The sequence below is a fragment of the Protopterus annectens genome, chromosome 6.part0 (assembly GCF_019279795.1).
Source record: "Protopterus annectens isolate FY-2018-M chromosome 6.part0, PAN1.0, whole genome shotgun sequence".
In the NCBI taxonomy this organism is placed as follows: domain Eukaryota; kingdom Metazoa; phylum Chordata; order Ceratodontiformes; family Protopteridae; genus Protopterus; species Protopterus annectens.
The window spans coordinates 1,731,739,170-1,731,758,452 of NC_056737.1; the positions used below are offsets into that span (position 1 = coordinate 1,731,739,170).

The 19,283-nt window shown below is 36.2% G+C and overlaps 1 protein-coding gene across 1 annotated transcript in view; it reads left to right on the plus strand.

The window, feature by feature from the left end:
- The window catches only part of ITGAV (integrin subunit alpha V), a 1,332,605-nt gene that overhangs the window by 1,264,169 nt on the left and 49,153 nt on the right, over positions 1 to 19,283 (plus strand). Inside the window, exon 27 of the mRNA XM_044075123.1 lies at positions 13,609 to 13,722. Coding sequence (XP_043931058.1) covers positions 13,609 to 13,722 — 114 coding nt within the window. The remainder of the gene's footprint in view (positions 1 to 13,608; positions 13,723 to 19,283) is intronic.

Genomic DNA, 19,283 nt, shown 5'->3' on the forward strand with positions numbered 1-19,283 from the left:
CTTCTGTGTCACTGTTAGACAGAGGCACAGTATACTAACCTCGAAAAAGGGCATAGCAAAATAAATTTAAAATGGGTGGCGAAAGCCAAACACATTCTGGCTAGGCTTATAAATGCCCTAGGGCAGATAGCCTAGTATGAACCTATGAACCTATAATACAAACACTGTCAAGGCAGAAAAATGGCTAGTGCACTTGAATGTGTAGCCCACTACAGTTAAACAATTGAAAAACACTTAGACAATTAGTTAAAGTGCAAACAGTAACCTTCTGCTAACTTTTAAAACATCTGATGGCTGGGCTATAAGTATGTTATACAGAAATTGCAGGTTTTGGTTTTATTGCCATGGCTGTTTCCATCCAAAGCAAAGGAGCTGTGAAACCTTGAGGTGAATATACAATAAGACTCTCAGGCTTCAGAGTTCAGCAGCCTAATTGTCCTTATAATGTTTTATGTGCCCAGCTTAATTTTTCCCTGACAAAACAGGTAGTCTTTTACTAGTTGTATGTCTCATTTTAAACATCATCTCCACCCTAATGAGAGTGATGGACACTGGTTTGTAAATCATCCCAGAAAAAAACTGTATTGAGAGGACTTTGTGAGTTTACTGTAACTGATGCTGCCAAGTGCTAGACAGCAGGTTGACATTGTGACTCACCATGTTGTAAGGTGACATGTACTTCCGACGCAATTGTCAGTAAAATGAACCGTAAGACGAAGTTCATAAGCTGTAGACAGCTTTCTGCTACTTAGCCGCATTCTCCCGCCTTCTAAATTTAAAATTCACACAGAATCTGAAAGAGACTCATCCACACTGATATGTTTGCTTCACAAAAGCTTATGTAGGTTAGCCATGTATCCTTTATTACCAAGTTCACTTTAACCCGAACTTCTCAGGACCCCTTTCACATGCATTCCCTTCTCACTCATTTTGAAGTGTTTCTTCCCCAGAGTTTCTGTTCTCATCTTTCCCTTAACTATTGTTCATCCATTTCCTGTTTCATTCAGTTCCTTGTTTGATGCAGTCCATCTAGTGTCCCCATCCCTATTCAAGCAGAGCCATCCATTGCTTATTTTCTCTCATGATGTGCACTCCCTGCTCCTTTAGTATGTCTTCCTCATCCTCCTTGTAGTTGTAGCACTTCCACTGCTTAATACTTATGAATCTGTTTTTGCATCATTCCAGTCCTTGCAGTGTTAGCGATGCCAGTGTCTTGTTGCCTTAATCTTTATGATCTCTATTAATCATCTTTAACAAGCATGTAATACTTTTGAGCCCCATCTACCTATGTATGAATATATCACTCATTTCTGCCATGCATGCATGCATGCTGTGTGAACAGATGTGTTTTGCAGAAAATTATTATGTTTCTTCACTTACTTGTGACACAGACTTGGCTGATGAGGTTTGCTTTGCATCAGCTTTATTTTTACTGTTATTCCTTACAGTTCTTTACTTTATGTATGTTTTTTATCAGATAACTATTGCTTTTAGCTTAATTTACTTTTAATTGTACCTCTTCTCTGTATGCTATTGTTACTCACTTCATGGGTTGCCACTTGTTCATTTACCAAAGCAGGATGGGTTGCCACTTGTTCAGTTACCAAAGCCGGACATTTCTTACTTTTACGTGACATTTTGCTAGACAAACCACATCTCTGATCAGTGTAAGTATGAGTGTTTAGTTTATTACCAAAATAAAGAATGTCTGTTGTAGAATGTAGATTTTTTTTTCTTTTTGTAACCCTCAGTTGCCCAAGCTTCAGGCACCCCGCAGTCCTTTATTTTACCATCTGTGCTACCTCTGAGGAAGGAACTGACCAATTTATTCCTCAGCCAAGATGAGCGTATTACTGCCCATTGATTCCCTGACTGAGGTAAGAGCCCTATGAGTCTATTCATTCCCCTTAGGAGACTAGAGTGAGGCATCAGGCAGGTTTTCATTCCCATGAGGGGCCCCTACCTCACTCTCTGTCCATAATGGCTGTGACTTCTTCAACTGCTTCTTAGGAAGTAGATATCTCAACTTCCCTATTTAGAAGGAACATACCTATTTTCAGGTCTAAATTTACCCCTGCACATGGTGTACATATGTTTGGAGGTATGTCCCTATTTTCAGGCTTGTTTTACCCCTTTTACACAATTTTCTGAATCCCCCATCTATCCATAACCCCTTTTTCCCTTTTTGCACATAGGTTCAGTGTGTCACTTCACCAGTGATAATCATCTAGAACCAAGGTTCACATCATGCATGTCACACATTATTTTTGTGTAGTATGCAAAAAACTATACTGCACAAATTACATACTAGTGGGACCAGTAATTTAAACAAAACAGACGCACATCTTGTATCTTCCTTTTCAGAAGCAAAAATAAATGACCTTGTGTGGTAGAATTTTCCAATACAGTTCATAAAAATCTACAGATTTTACATTGTCTCTGAAGTTCTCGTAGTTTTCCATCATTTTTGGCACACTGTTTTTAGCGAGTAGGGTCCTCATATTCCTACTGGAAGTGGAAAGAGTTGTATGCTATTTGATATTCAAAGGCTATGCTAATTAGCTAACTACATTTCTGGCAGGAAGTACCTATTTTGAAAGCCCTTTTACTTATTTTCAATGTCTGTAGGTTGAGAGGTATGTTAAGACACATGCAACCTATGCACACATGGCCATTCTCCCTGAGACTCATTTTCACTGAGAATTTTGTCTTTGTACAATCTAAGCAAATTTAACTTGAATAACCTTGCTGTATATTAACTTCATATAGTCAAATGCATGCCTGCCTGCACTGGAAGTTAGTTAAGATCCCTCCAACAGAGTTGTCCTTGCACTCTAAAGACAACTTACTAAGTTGGCCACTGTCCTTTCTCTTGACCAATAGATTACACTGTATAAGTCACTTATGTAGTTTTCTTGGCTGTCAGGTTTATGTATTCAGGAAATTAAAGAAAACCTGTTCTACTTGGTACTTCTGTGCTAATTGCTTTGTATTTTCAATAAATTGATTACTCCCTGTTGTAATTTGACCTGAAGATGGAACTCGCTCCTACAGGATGAACACCTTTCCCCTACACAGCATGGCTTCCATACTTCTCATAATAATAATAAAGCACTTCAACCTATATAAATACTGCCAATAAAGCTAGAGATAATGACAAATTAGTCTCCTCCTTATTTCTAGACTTATCTAAAGCCTTCGACACTTTTTGGCACAGCAAACTTCTATTTTGAATTATCTCATTAGGTCTGCCTCAGCCAACCCTACTATGGTTCAAAAGCTACCTATCCAATAGGTATCAGTCAGTAAAATGTCATTCTACCCTCTTTCCATACACCCCAGTTACCACCATTGTACCACAAGGCTCTGTCCTTGGTCCCCTCCTCTTTAACATTCTCACCAGCACCCTCCACACATCTACATAACATGCCTCCTGAATATAGTACATAGATGACTCCACATTCATTTCCACTTCAGACAATATGGCACACCTCCAAAAATTTACTCGGGCAGTTTTAACAACTGAAACATGCCTTTGTAATTCACAACTCATGCTCAACCCTAAAAAAAAACAAACTACTACTTTTCCCCCCCAAAATCCCACTCCCATGAAAAAAATGAAATTTAAAGTCTTGTCTCTTGATAATGCAACCATTGAATTCACTTCTCATAGCAAATTATTAGGGATGACAGTAGATGATAATCTTAAATGTGACCTGCATTTAGAAAATTGCAGAAGAAAAACTCATCAAAAGCTAGGGAGCATTTATAGAGCCAAAGACGTTCTCACTGACACAACTAAAGCTACACTTGCTACTACTTATCTCCTCCCCACAGTTCTTTATGGTTCTCCCATCCTTTCTAACCTTCAGGCATCACAAAAATCAAAATTTGAACAATGCTAACAAAGTTGCTAAATTTGCAGCAAATACCCTTTCAGAGTCCACCACTGCATAACCTTAAAAAGGCTAAATTGATTAGAAGCACCACATCAACTAACAGATACACAGCTCTTCCCACCTATAAAATTATCCAGAATCCATCGACTTGTTAAGCACTAAATAACATTCTAGACAACTATGTTCCTAGTCAGTCTTTAAAAACCAATGAACAAAAACTCCTGTCTGTTCACAGCCCTTGTCTGTACTCGTACCCTGTTGTTAAGGCTTGGAATGCTTTATCTCTATCCATCAGGTCAGTACCCTCCCTCCCATCCTTCAAAACCATTCTGAGAGACTTCCTAGTCAAAAGCTAGCTGTGTTCTTTCTTAACACCAGGATAAATTATATCCCTAATGTGAACAAATGCCTTGCATACCCTCACTCGCCCTTCTCCACTCACTTCCTTACTTCTGTCAATTTCTCCCCCCAGCTTTTTTCTCTAAGTGCACCATAAGTCTGCCTTTCCCTCACTTTGTATTACAGTTCCTGTTTGTATTGTACCAACTTGCCTTTAATTTCTCTGGAAACTGGCTAACATTTCTGTAACTATTAAATCATTGCCATATAAATTGTATCTATTCTTAACGAATGTTTTCACATTATGTCTAATTTGGTATAATTATTTAAACTGTATTTGTTTTTTGTATTACTTTTAAAGACTGTAAAATTATTAGTCTTAAAATGCTTTGTAATACTTTGGGTCGCAGCACATCAGTCAGACTTTCCCAGTAATCAATTGTCAATAAGTAAATAAGTACAATGTGGCGCAAGGTTGATTCCCTGACCTATAGTGCTGCATGCTAGACGACTGCGCTGCTGCAAGTGGTTCATCATTGCAGTGCTTTGAAGTCCCTCCCTAGGATGAGCAAGAAGCTTTGACTGTTTTCTCATACTTCCCACATGGATCCTCTAACACCCAAGACATTAATTGAACATTGTCGTCTCTGAATTAGCACTTTATCTGTCTGTCCCGTGGAGTCATTAAAATGTATTGTTTTATAATATTCATGTATTTTTATTTACATGTTTGCAAAGCAGGTCTCTGCAAAACAAATCCACATCTTATTATACATTTAGCACAGGGATACCCACCTCTCATATAACAGTGATATTCCTGACCAGTCATCTACAGAGGTACTTTTCATTCTTCAGGCATTTACATTACATCTTCATTGCTAAATGGGGATCTATTCCCTGAAAGCTAGGTTTTCTATTTTGAGTGTAGGGCCCTTGACTGTTTGGTGTGTGCTTCACTGTTTCTTGCAGAACTCGGGTCGAGTTCATCCTTCCTTTACAATGTTCCAGGGTTTTTGTTTTTGTTTATTTATTTTGAATTTGTTAGATGGGCAGAGCACTGATCCTATTGGACCTGTTTCAGTCTCAGTACTGGGTAAACACAAAAGATACATGACATTATATACAGAGTGAAAAACAAAATGCAATAGATACATATATTATATACAAAGTAAATATCGGAGTTAACTTGAGTGTATAAAGGCAATAGATAAATGGCATTTGTATACATAGTAAGCGACAAAAGGACAATATACACATACATTATATATTGAAGGGAATCCGAATTTGAATGCTAAAAGAATCTTGCTTTAAAAATTCTAAGCACTGATTTCAGAAATGACAAATGTCCATTTAAACTGTAGTACATCTACATACAATGAAACTACAGGAGAAGTAGTGAATGAAAGACAGTAACCTGCAGGTTTTCTTCTTAACCCGTGAGACATTACAGATACATCAGTATAATGTCTCATGAGACATTACAGATACATCAGTATAATGTCCCATGAGACATTACAGATACATCAGTATAATGTCCCATGAGACATTACAGATACATCAGTATAATGTCCCATGAGACATTACAGATACATCAGTATAATCTCCCATGAGACATTACAGATACATCAGTATAATGTGAGGAGTGGCATTTTAACTATCTCTTATTTTGGGAGACGTAGATATTTGGGACGATGATTAACAAGACTGTGTCACAGCACAATTTCACTGTAGAGTTTTGAGTTTCATTTCTTAACTTGCATGCACTTTAGTGTTCACACTATTCAGTGTTGTATCCGTGTGTCTTGTGCTTCAGACATCCCAAGATGTGGACTAATCCTTTAAACTAAGGGGATGAAGAATGCTGGGTAAATGTCACACCTGCAGAAGTTTCTCTGTTCCCTGCAGAATAATGATTGACAGAGCTATGTGGCTACTGTTTTGCCTTTTTCCTGTCCCCCACATTATTTTTGGCTTTGTCCATATTTCTTGCATTAAGAGGTTGAGAGGTCTGTTTAGATGTTACCTCTGCTTGGTCTGTAAAGGTGGTGTTTGACATTGTTTTTCTTGAAAATGTGTTTCTGGAGATCACTTGGGGGGGGGGGGGGCTAGCAGCAGATTGAAAACGGAAAAGCGTAATATTAAAAGCAAATTATCAATAATAGAAGAATGCAACAGGTATACTATGCAAAACTTTCCAAGAATATGGAATACACTTCCTCTTACAATCAAAACAAATCATTAACTGCCTTAAAAATGGTAATTATGACACATGTATGTAAAGTAGAAATTTTCAGCATGAAGTTATGGCCCGTTAGTTTTCTTAAAAGACCATTAGGTTCTAACCGTGACAATTATATCAACCTATAAACTTATAGCAGCTTGCCCCAAAAGGCAATTTTTACAGTATAAAAAAAAAAAAAAAAAAAGAGTGCAAAACATCAGGTTATGATGAAAATCATATGTTTTGTTTTGTATGGTTGTCCTTTAAAAAGACAGTGATTCTAAGTAGTTTTTACAAAATGGCATTTGTATTTAGTAGGTTTAGAAAATTAACAAATGAAAAAGGTAGGTTTGATAAGGGGGCCTAGCATCAGAAGTAGTTTAACGGGTGAATAGATATAACAAGTGGCCATTTGTCTTAACTTGGGGGAGTTCTGCAGGCATGGAAAATGGCAGTGGTAGTGTTACTGCATAACGTAGGTCAACCAGAATGTGACTTTGCAGGTCACGCTTTGAAAACTAAACAAGTCATCCATAGTCTTAAGTCTTTAAGACATGTATGGGTAGATGGAAGCATATGCTTAATCTATATGATATTCTGGAGAGAACGTTCCAGGGATCAAGGTAAGTAATGAGAGAACTGTAGGACACACCACGAGAGCTTGATTGCAGACAAATCACGAATTATCAGTAGTAAAACAAACGTGCTTTATTCCGTTAACATATACAAAACAAGAAAGAGAGGTGAGCGCTTTCGTGTGCTCTATGCACGCTTCTTCAGATCTAACTAAATCATTCAAACCATGCTCTTTAAATATTATGAATCAATTACTTCAATTGCATCAATTGGTAATTATCCAATTAGATAATTTTAAAGTGCATCAGTGCTTTTAGACTTAAATTCTACTATTATAAGCATTTACATTTTCAGATCTACAGCTCAGCCATCACTAACTCAAAACCGTGTAAAAAACATAACAAGTAATAATAAATCTATGTTATTTATACTTTAAAACATATTATTAAAACAGTTTATAAAAGAATAATTATAATGTTTACGAACTAGGGCTTCTGTCTTCATTAGTTTGACATCATAGTCATTTTAAAGTCATAGTCATTTTAGCAAACCCATGATGTTAAATAAATAATAGGAACGGATCGTTCCACGTAAATAGATCGTTCTTATTGTCTCTCTGCACTTCTCCACAGCATATATATATTAAAATAAATGGCAAGATGTTTTCAACCTAAACAATATAACCAAGCAGATGACAAATCTGATCAAAGATGTTAACCATTACATATCTTGCAGTCGTATCCTTCCTTGTCATAAAAACTTTGTACAAACTTCACATAAAAATTTTTGCATAAGTAAAATTCTTAAAAGCATTCATTAATAACCCTCATCAAACCTACTTGGAAAATTTCCTATATTATTGAACTATCTATGTATATATCTGTGTCCTTATTAAGATATTATAATAATTATAATAATTATAATAATTATAATCAACCCAGGGTGCAATTTGTACCCCCGTCCATGGTTTTCTTTAATAATCCATATTCGTCTCTTAAAATCATTACTAAAACTTAATCGCAAAATAACATATCTTTCTCATAGATTCTGAGATATGTTTTAGTGTTATTCATGTGTCTACTGTGTATCTGTTAATAACCATCTATACAGTCTCCTTTTTGTTCGTATTCTGTATGAACCATACAGGCGAAATCCAAATGAATTAATTGCGCATGTAAGATGAAACTATCAGAATCTTTGTTATATGTCTATTGCATGGTATATAAACAAAAATAAAGATAAGAAATGAAAACAAAAATATATATACATGATTCCATCTATTAGATTCCACCTGATGATAATAATAAAACCATCTATTTTATCTTCCTTTCTTCAATTAATACATTACTTAATATGCAAATCAATTGATATATAAATTATTAAATGTAAATTGTTAACTATAAATATCATAAATAAAAATTTTTTTTCTCTATAAAACTAATGTAAAGTCTAACATTTCATTATGTCTATATACCTGAAATCTCTTAAAATACGTATATTTTAAGATACAAATGTTTTGATAAAAATTGATGAATAAATATGGTGAATCTTGAAAGGAGTCTATTGTTAAGATTATTGTTAACATCTATATAAAATTGTTTGTACAACGTCTATAGTTCCATATTGACATCCCTAGGACATGTTATTATAATTCTTGAAATAAAATCATTTCTGAATTCTCTTTATAAGTGACACTATCAATAAAAAATCCCATAATAAATGCTATAATGAACTCATCTTCTTTCTAAGATGGGTTTTAATGAAATATAATTGTTAATACCAGGTGTCATGTGCGCTCCAAATCTAAAAATCCAATCCAATTCTAGCTTGGCTAAGTAGTTCTCATTATCTCCCATTCTCAGGTTGGTTTTAACTGTCTGTAGAACCCTAAATTTAAACTCATGTGTCGGGTGTAGGATAACATGCCTTGCCAGGGCATTCAACTCATTCCTTTTACGAATGTCATATACATGGTTATATATGCGTTCCTTAAATCTTCTTTTCGTGAGACCAATATAAAATGCTTCACATATTGTACAATTAGCCATGTATATTAAATTCATGGTATTGCAATCTGTATATTCCTTAGGTGTGAATTCTGAGAGTCCATCTGGATGTTTAAAGTGCTGCGTGGATGTAATGTATGGACACATATTACATTTCATGCACGGAAACGTTCCATATTTTACATGAACATTATTAGTTCTTATGCTCATATTATTAAGGTCTGTAGAAAAAATAGCCTTAAGATTATCACATGTACGAAATATAAAACTAGGTTTGTTACCAACCACGGTTAAGATGTCCTCCACCATGGTCAGTACATTCCAGTTCTTATTGATAATATTCCTAATGTCTGCATTATCATTAGTGTATTTCATTACATACCTAATCCTGTTAGTCTCATAAGTCCAATCCTTGTATATACCATTTGTTGGATATTCTCTATTTTTTTCATATTCATGTATAGTAACAACTCTAGTATCTTTGTTAGATAGAGTATGGAGAGTGTCATTCTTTATTCCTTCTACTAACTTGGAAGCATAGCCTCTCTTTTTAAAAAGTTTTTCCATAAAGCATGCTTCTTCTCTTAGTATTGTTGGATCTTTGCATAATCTCATCAACCTAGAGAATTGTCCTTTCACTACACCTGCAAACACATGCCTGGGATGCATGCTGCTATACTCTATCATTGTATTTCTCCAGCATTTCTTTCTGTAAAGTTTGGAGGTTAAATGCCCCTCCTCACCAAAATAAAGATTAACATCTAGAAAATTGATATCAGTATGTGAATATTCAAGAGTAAATCTGAAGAACTCAGTGGTCGATTCTAAATATTTTACAAATTCTTCTAATTCCGTTTTTGTACCCACCCATAACAGGACCAAATCATCAACAAACCTCCTATATAATTGTATTTTGTTCATCCAAATACTGTTAAATAAGTGCTCTTGTTCCCAATGGTATAGGACTAAATTCGCGTAAGTATTTGCACATGGGGTGCCCATGGCAACTCCCCATGTTTGCAAATAATACTTACCATTGAATGTAAAAACATTATTAGATAATACAGTTTCCATAAGTTGGTTAATCAGGATTTGTCTATCTGAAGAAAACCCACTCATTCCCACCATTAATTCTCTAATGGCCTGTAGTCCGTATTCATTAGGTATACAGGTGAACAAATTGCATACATCTAATGTTGCCAATATAGGAGTGTCCGTATAAACCACATCCTTTTGGATTTTCCCTATATCTTCTAATAAATGTACAGTGTCTCTTAAAATTGTCTCTATTTTATTTACTAGAGGTCTCAGCATCTTTTCCAAAAATACAGAAATATTGTATGTAGCCCAGTTCCTACCCGACACTATGGGTCGCATAGGTATGGGTTCAACCTCTTTGTGTATTTTAGGTAATCCTTTAAAGGAAGGTATGAGTGGTTCCTGGATGTATAGGAAATCATACATTTCTTTGCTTATCTGTCGGCACATAAGTAGGTCATAAAGATTTTCATGTATATTCTTAATTATAACCTTAATCCTTTCAATATTCATTTCTTTATATGTGCTAGTGACTTTCAGCATAGTTTCAATAGTGTGGATGTAGTCTGCTTTGTTAAGTACCACTACCCCACCCCCTTTGTCTGCTGTAGTTATCATAATGTGCATATTCTTTTTTAATTTCTTAAGTGACTCAGATTCTAAATTGTTCAAATTACAAAACTTATTCTTCACATGTTTATCAGAATAAAATTTGTACAAATCTTTTTCACATAACCTGACAAAGCATTCTACTGGGGCAGGTAATTGTGGAGAAAAAGTACTTTTCTTTTTAAATACATTAGTAATAGCATGATTGTTACCTTCATTTGAATCCAGTTCACTTTTGTTTTTAAAGAACAGTTTCAATGCTATCTTCCTTGCAAACAGTCTCAAGTCAGTAAAAGTTTCAGCCAATACGCTGGATTGAGAAGGAATGAAATTTAGACCATGATTCAAAAGTGAAAGGTCAGAGTCACAAAGCACATAGTCGGAACAATTATACACCAAGTAAGTCAGTTCCACGTCTTCTTCTGCTGTCCTTGTCTGTCCTAGGAATACTTCCGCTTCCTTGGTCCCCTGCTCGCCGATCTGCCTCTGGTAAACTTGTCCATCCTTATTGGAAAAGGAGCTGAAGCAGTTGCTGTTCTATTGAAGTTAGTATTTGTCCGTTGAATGGCCCCCATTCTAAATGAATCTTCGGTGTTTTGAAGCGCTTGCTGGTTAGGAGGGGGTGTGTTGAAGTCTATCCCTCCTGTAATGTTACCACTACTATGCGCGTTCAACTCATCAGTGGTAGCAATTGCCATTGTTGAGGGCGCCAAATTCAAACCATCTGTGGTTTCCGGTTCTGCCGTTTGTTGTGATCTGCGCTGTTCGGTATGAATGACACTATTCACATTATCTCTGGGCCAAATAAAGATATTGCCCATTCTAAAGTCATTATTGTCCCTGATTAATTTACGCTGTTTAGTGAGTTTTAGTCTCTCACTATAGATGTTAATCTGCGTGGATATGTTATTTAATTTTCTGATGCAAGCCTCGGACTTGAAACGCTCCGTAATAGATTGGTATAAAGCATCATTTTTATTTTGCAAATCTGACTCTAAGGGCTCAAAATATTCAAGTAACAAATTTATGTATTTGAATCCCAGCTCTAGGTTCAAGTTTTGCCACTTCATTAACAAATCAGGGTACGACTGTCCATATGTGGGCATGCATAAAACTCGCATGCCCCTGGGTATGACCTTAAAATGTACACAGGCTTGTAAATGTTTCTTTTGCCATGCAAATCTTTGTAGTTTATAAAGATTATTTTCTAACTCCCTTGTCATGTTAAAGAAATCATTCATATTATCTTCATTACCATTCGACACAGTCCTGGAATGTCCAGAATCGGAAAGATTCAGCATCAATAGAGGATTGTTCCTCTGTGGCAAGAACGCATCAAGATTCGGCAGGTTTAGTCTTGTCTCAGGATTGTAGTCCAATTCCACATTTTCGTTCTCCATAGCGTGGATGCAGTGATACAAAACACAAGGAACCAACAGGTATGAAACAAAATAGCACTGCTATCCCAAAGTGTCCTACCAGCAAGAACAAGGCAAATGTAGTAATGAGAGAGCTGTAGGACACACCACGAGAACTTGATTGCAGACAAATCACAAATTATCAGTAGTAAAACAAACGTGCTTTATTCCATTAACATATACAAAACAAGAAAGAGAGATGAGCGCTTTCGCCTTGTTCTTGCTGGTAGGACACTTTGGGATAGCAGTGCTATTTTGTTTCATACCTGTTGGATCAAGGTAAGTGTAAGAATTATCTGAAGCATTTGGTTTCTGGCATTTGATGAGGTCATTTCTTATACCAAGGTAAGTGGCCATAGTGTAATAAATGTATGAGTGGTAAAAGGAACGGACAATAGATGGGCAAGAGGATTCTTATTCTATTGTTCCAGGGATGCACTGTAACATTCAACAGTGCAGTTTGTAAGCATACAGGAAATGCATGAGACTTGTTTCATTTATTTTGTTTTTTAGGCCAGAACACACATTCATCATAACTTGTATTTCTTGTTGTATTTATTGCTTATGTACCATTCAATTTACTTTATTCAGTGCTCTGTACTGGATTGTATTTCCATTTTGCTATGTAAATGCTTCAACAATTTGAATGGAATCACTGTAATGAATGGAAATTTTATTTAGCAATCTTTGCCTAATTCCTGAAATTTTAACTCATGAAAATGAATTGTCATTTTTAATAAATGTAAATCATGGCCCCTGATTATGGGACCAGTCACTGATGAATGAGATGGACCAGGGAAACAAAAAACATTTTCTGAAAAAGAGGGTATGTGGCTGCGATGGACTGGGGAAGCAAAAATAATTTTCTGAAAAAGAGAGAGTATGTGGCATGGCCTCTGTGTTTCTTCAGATGATTTGTGTCCCAACTGTACCCATTTGAAATGCCTCAGTTATGATATAGCCACATGGTTATCCGTTGTGCTCTGTGTTCTTAGACTGTGACCACAAGTAAAATGTACATGGTGTACACTATTCCGAGTGCCAGCTGCTAGTAAAACTCTGGTTTGCTAACTTTCAGACATTTGAACTTAAAAACTGCTTTTTTTCAGTAACACAGTAAACCTGACTAGGTTGTCTTAACAGATGTTTTGAGAAACCATAGATATAGTTATTTATTCAATTGTGAACTGCACAGGTGAGTTAGTTGCAGAGAGCCCTTCCCTAAAATGTTACGTGTGGGAGGTACAGTCAGGAAAAAAACCTGCATAACTGAACTACAGTACACACAGTACTAAAGTGCATGTATAGTAAGTTAAGCAATGAACCCCAAAACTCTGTAACAGTGGTAGTTTGGCAGTAATGGTTAAGGTGTTTACACAGATATTTAAGATATTAAGGTCAGATATTTCTACATCAGACTTTTGCAGTAAAACTCTTTCTAGAAATTAAACTTTTTCACTGGAATAAATGCTGATTATGTGCTATTTCTCTTATGTAACCAGATTACTAGCACTCAAGGAGAAGAAAAGAATGAAACTTATGCAGTAGATGACTCCAGGAATCGCAACCGAAAGCGCCGAGATGTAGCGAAGAATGAAGGGGAGTTTGAGAATTTGGTAAGCTAAATTTTAATTTCAGGCCCTCACATGTGCTTTGACCATTTGTCTTGCCTACCAGATGTGTCCTTGCCCCTGTAACCTGAAGATGCGAGTTACCTCCCTAATGATCCAGAGCCACCCCCTGGGACAGACAGCCTAGAAATGGAGGTCTGTCTCCACGTCTGGGAGCTTTGAGTGTGCTTCAATGCTGCATTATCCACAAGATCAGCTTGAGAACTCTTTGTCTATCTTATATTCCCCTGCCCATTACAGTAGCTGAGCAGGACACTGTCACAGCAAAACCGAGATGTAAGCAAAAGTGCGTCTTTCTATACGATGGATCTGTCTACAGTGAAGACCTATTCGTACCACTCCATGCATGAGCTGGGAACATCTGCCTGGCAAGTACCATTACTGCAACAGTATCTTGCTGATGCTCCCCCTACACAGAAAGGTGCAAGCAGACGTTATCCAGTAACTTCTGTTCTTCCCTACTCAACTACTCCTGTGCCCAGGCTTGAACCTGTTTTGGCTAGAATTTAATCAGGTCTCTGTTCCTTTGTCGTAGATATTGCCAGTTTCATCTTAAACATTTATATTTTGATGAGGTTGGTGTAGTGTCTAATATGGCACATGCATATCAGTGCAGTCTATTCTTTTGCAGTGGAAAACAATGCATTTAAACAAGTTACGACAAAACTAAGTGAGTTTAATATCAGTTGGCCTGCTGGCTTTTAAATTTAAGACTTGTCTAGCATTTGTGAAATTATTTTAAATGGTAACATCAATGTCTTGATGTTTTTCATGTCCCATTGGTTGTGAATAGAGAGAGATGTTTGATGATGTCCCAGGACCCATCTCTGCTTTCTTCCATTGTACAAATATTGCAGAATTTTAATCTTAACTTGTTTTAACCCTATATTACCAGTTATCCTTCTTTATATTGCTTCTAGGCTACCTTTCCTTATCGAGAAGCTGGACCCAGAACTATGCTCTTGTATTCTGATTGATACCTCACAAATTACCTGTGCCACGGGTGATACCTCACAAATTACCTGTGCCACGGGTGATACCTCACAAATTATCTGTGCCACGGGCACTAGGTTTGATTTGCATCTGTTTGTGGTGGCTTTTCCTGTGCTTTATTATCATTAGTGCCTTCATCTTCCCTCAAGCAATCCAAAGTGATCGTTGCTTAAATTATTTTACCCTACTTTATTTCCATCTGTGTTTCCTCATTTTTGATCTGTGCTTGCTGATTGTCCAAATTAAATTCCCATGAAGTACTTACTTTTCCATTTTAAGCTTTTATTTCTTATTTTTGTCAAGTTTTATTTTTCTGCACTGTGCTGCTTCAGCTGTATATCCCAAAGGGTTTGTGAATGTCATTTGGCAATTTTAATGTTATGTTTATAGAGGAAAAATATGTAGAATTTCATGTAGTTATTTCTAAGTGATTATCATTAAATCATTAAGCATTCCACATGTAATATATGCACTTTGTTATTTTCCTCTTAATGTGTTAGGGCAGTAGGGTAATACATTGTGTTATAGCATTGCTGTGTTGCATAATTAGATGTTGTCCTTCTGTCAAGGTTTCACTTGTGCATAATCACACGTACACACACCTCTGTGGTTTTAATCGAAGCACATTTGAAGTGTTGTTATACTTTTTATTTCATACCTGTACTGCTTATTTTATCCCTTTAACCTGGGAGTGTCTGGCTGTGGTCATGAATTGTCCATACAGCCCTGTATCAGCTTTTTTGTTTTTTTTTTTTTTTGTTCAAAGAGTATCAGCTTTTTTGTGTGGTAAGCATGGAAGTAGCATGTTATGTGAATTCCATCACATGATTTGTAAATGTTATTTCAATACATACAGAAGTTATCAGTTTTCAGGTACTGACAACAAGACTTAGTCTTTTTGCCAGTCATTGAAAATATCAGTAAAAGACTTCCAGTGGTATGAGCAGATCAACACAGGCATTCAGGAGAAAGTTGCTGTCCACTGTCGCTATAGTTAGACATCTGTGGAACAATCACAGGCTGCAGAAAACACACTGTTACTGTTCACAATATTGCACGCATATTAATATAGTGAAAAGTCAGGTCAAATTGATGGTGGGACACATAAGCAGAACCATGAGGCATGTATCAGACTAAGCTTTTGTCTCCATCCTGTCTTGGTCAGCTGAACAGACCTCCCAGTTGCAGGATGTGGAAGCAGCTAGCAGTTCAAAAATGTATCTGAGGCTAGGCTATGACACTGCAGTCTGTATATTTTTAGTTTTTTTCATAAACCTAAGCCCAATAAGATAAGCAGGTAGTGTAAAACAGGGAGGAGGAAAGGAAAGTCATATGTAGTAATGCATAGTATTTTTGGTGGGGAAAGATTGAAGGCCATCATCAGTAAATATTGCCTCATGCAGAGGTATTATGAAATGTGTTTGAGTATATATATATATATATATATATATATATATATATATTTTTTTTTTTTTTTCCTTTTTTTTTTTTTTTTTTACCAGAAGTGAACCCTTTTATTTTTTTTTTCCTTTTCTGGTTTTGTTGTTTCTTGAAGTCTGTCATGCCTTTAAAGTTTATAGCATCAGTTTCTTTCTCCAGCGTTTATACCAGTCAGTCTGGTGACCAATTTGGACTTTAACAAAGTCTTGTTTTGCCTTTGTTTCTAAAATCAGTGTATATTAAACCTCCAGCCTACAGGATCTTCCAAGTTTTATTTTTGTCATCTACCTATTCTACTTTCAAATATAGGAACTTGCATAGGCAAGTTAAAACAATTCTTGTATCTTCAGGGAATTGTTCCTGTTTTACTTAAAGTTGTGTCTCATACTTTGTACGAATTTATTAAGTAATTGTATTTATTTTTTGTTACCATTTGCATATCAAGTTAGTTCCTATTTTGACTTGGGCTCTAAAAATGGAATCAACCACATGGTATTTTTTAATATAAATAAAAAATAAATGAATGATCCTTACTGCCATGTAATTCATTCCATGATGAGGTTAACTGATCCGATTAAAAACAGGTGTTTTCCCATTTTTGTATTCGTAGTTATTTTTCCCCCTCTGTGTAATTTTCTTCTTGTCTTTTATTTAACGGAAGCACATGGATTTACAACAAATCAGATCTGTCATACTTTAGATCATTTTGGACAGTCTTGCAAAGTTGACAAGTGCTTAGTCATATTTGCCAACCTACCATACATGCCAGTTTGCTCATTTTCCCCATCACCCTCCTTGTATAACTTACTGCTCATATTTCCCATTCCTCCTTATATAGCATGTTGCTAATCCTTCCCTTCGCAAGTTCTGTACTATGTTGCTCATTTTTCCCTCCCATCCCTCCTTATACAACATGTTGTTCATCCTTCTTATCCCACCTTGTGTACCATATTGCTCATCTTTCCCATCTCACCTTATATAATATGTTGCTCATCCTTTCTAACCCAGCTTACATACCATGTTGATCATTTTTCCCATCCCACATTACATACCATGTAGCTCATCCTGTCCATCCCACCTTACATATACCGTATTGCTCATCTTTCTCATCCCATCTTATACATTTTCCTTATCCTTCCTGTCTCAGCTTGCATATTATGTTACAGATCTGTTTATCATGTGCAGTGGCATATTGTTGTTTCCATCTTCTTGGTAGTGCCACCTACATATCCATTCAGGAGAAATGCTCCTAGTATTTAGCACTTCCTTTCTTCAGTGAATGCTATTTGCAGTAATTCACCATAATGTTAAGTCCTTCTAATATCCATTCCCAAGTGCTGCTGTAATGGCTTTTTAGTCTGTTGTGATATGTGTGTGTAAGAGTCCATTAGAAGTTACTTGACCACGTATACAGATATCTTTGATTTTTATTGCCTATTCTAAGACATTAGCTCAATACTACTTCTATTAATTGATTCAGTCATGAATTCAATTCACCACTGAACTGTAAACTGGATTTTTTTGTAAATGGTCTGGAAATGACTGTTCTCTGCCAGTGAAAGTTTCTGAGGTTTGGGTTACCCCCCCCCCCTTCTTTTTCTTCCTTACTAACTAATAAAGTATGTTGTTGTTCTTTATCATTGTCCACCTTTCTTTTCTATTTATTTCCTTCACATTCTATTAATTCTTTGTCTTTCCTGCATCTGACTATATGTGTCACCTAATGTAATGCTTTTTTTTTTCTACTTCATAACTTAGGTAAGTACTAGACTAGCTAACTTGTAGGTCATTTTAAGTGTAGCTAATTTTCTTTCAAAAGTGAGAATCAAACCATGTATCTTGTGTCTGCAAGATAAACACCTTAACCATTATGCCAACCCCAAAATATATATTTTTTTATCTAAGCAGACTGTGACTAGTCACCATGAGAAACAAACTTTGTACCTTGTGTTTACAAGATAAACACCTTAACCATTGTCCCAACATCGCAACATAGTTAATTTTTAATTTGGTTTGGGTTTTTGCTATTCTGTCTTCCCCGTGTTACTCTGTTGTGATCTGTATATTTCTTTATCTGTACATTCTGTGTGTTTTCTTAATCTTTTCGAATATTTTTTCTTTGTTATTCTGTCTTTCCCATGTTATTCTGTTTTCATCTGTACGTTTCTTTATCGTGAACATTCTGCATTTCATTAATCTTTCCAAATGCTTTTTTTTCTCTTAGCCTAGTTGTCAACTAGTTTGAGAATCATTGTGTTTTTTCCTTTGATTTACATTTTTGTGTGTTTGTACTGCACAATTGGCTGAGGCTTTTCTTAGAGAAGTATTGCCAGTGGACCATTGTGAATGTAAGAAATGAGAAGGGAACTTCACTATGTTTACAATAATACCAACAATCAGTCGGCTGGCAACCCATAGGAAGAGCTCCCATCTGCAGTTTCCATGACCCAGGTTTAATGAAAGACAAAGGTGGCAGAGTTCCATATTTGGTGAGTGACACTTTGACATCCCAATAGTTAGCAGAGGGTATAAGTTTTTCATTTCCTTGCAGACCCAATCATACACTGAATGAGCATCTTCATTGTAGTGTATATACAGGCTTCCCAGTTAATAACACTGCACATTGTAAAGCTGAGAGAAAGAACACTTAGTAGGTATGAAATAAGGTAAAAAAAACATGGCCTTTGCACTGTGATGTCTCTCGAAGTTTCATTAGCCAGCCTTTGTCTCTGAAAATGATGATGATGTTTAGTAAAAGGCCCCCTTACCCCCACCCCCCCCCCGAGCTAGAGGTCAGCAGAGAGAGAGAGAAGTCACCAGTAATCTTGTAAAGCTTGTCATTTCTGTACTTGTGTATTATCGCAACTAGATTTCCGAAGGCCATAATTTGTACATTTTTCACCAAACGATGTCTGTTAACCTAAAAAGGGGTGTGTCAACTGTCAAGTACTAGTGCATCAGATTGTTTTTCACATAGGAAGAGGAATAACGGTAAAATTCCTCTTCCCTGGTAGCATCTTTTCCCAATGTATACACATGACTGCTGCTTCTCAGTCATCCTTAATGTTATAAGTCATGAAAGTCAGCACGTTCCCAACAAGACAAGCGGCCCT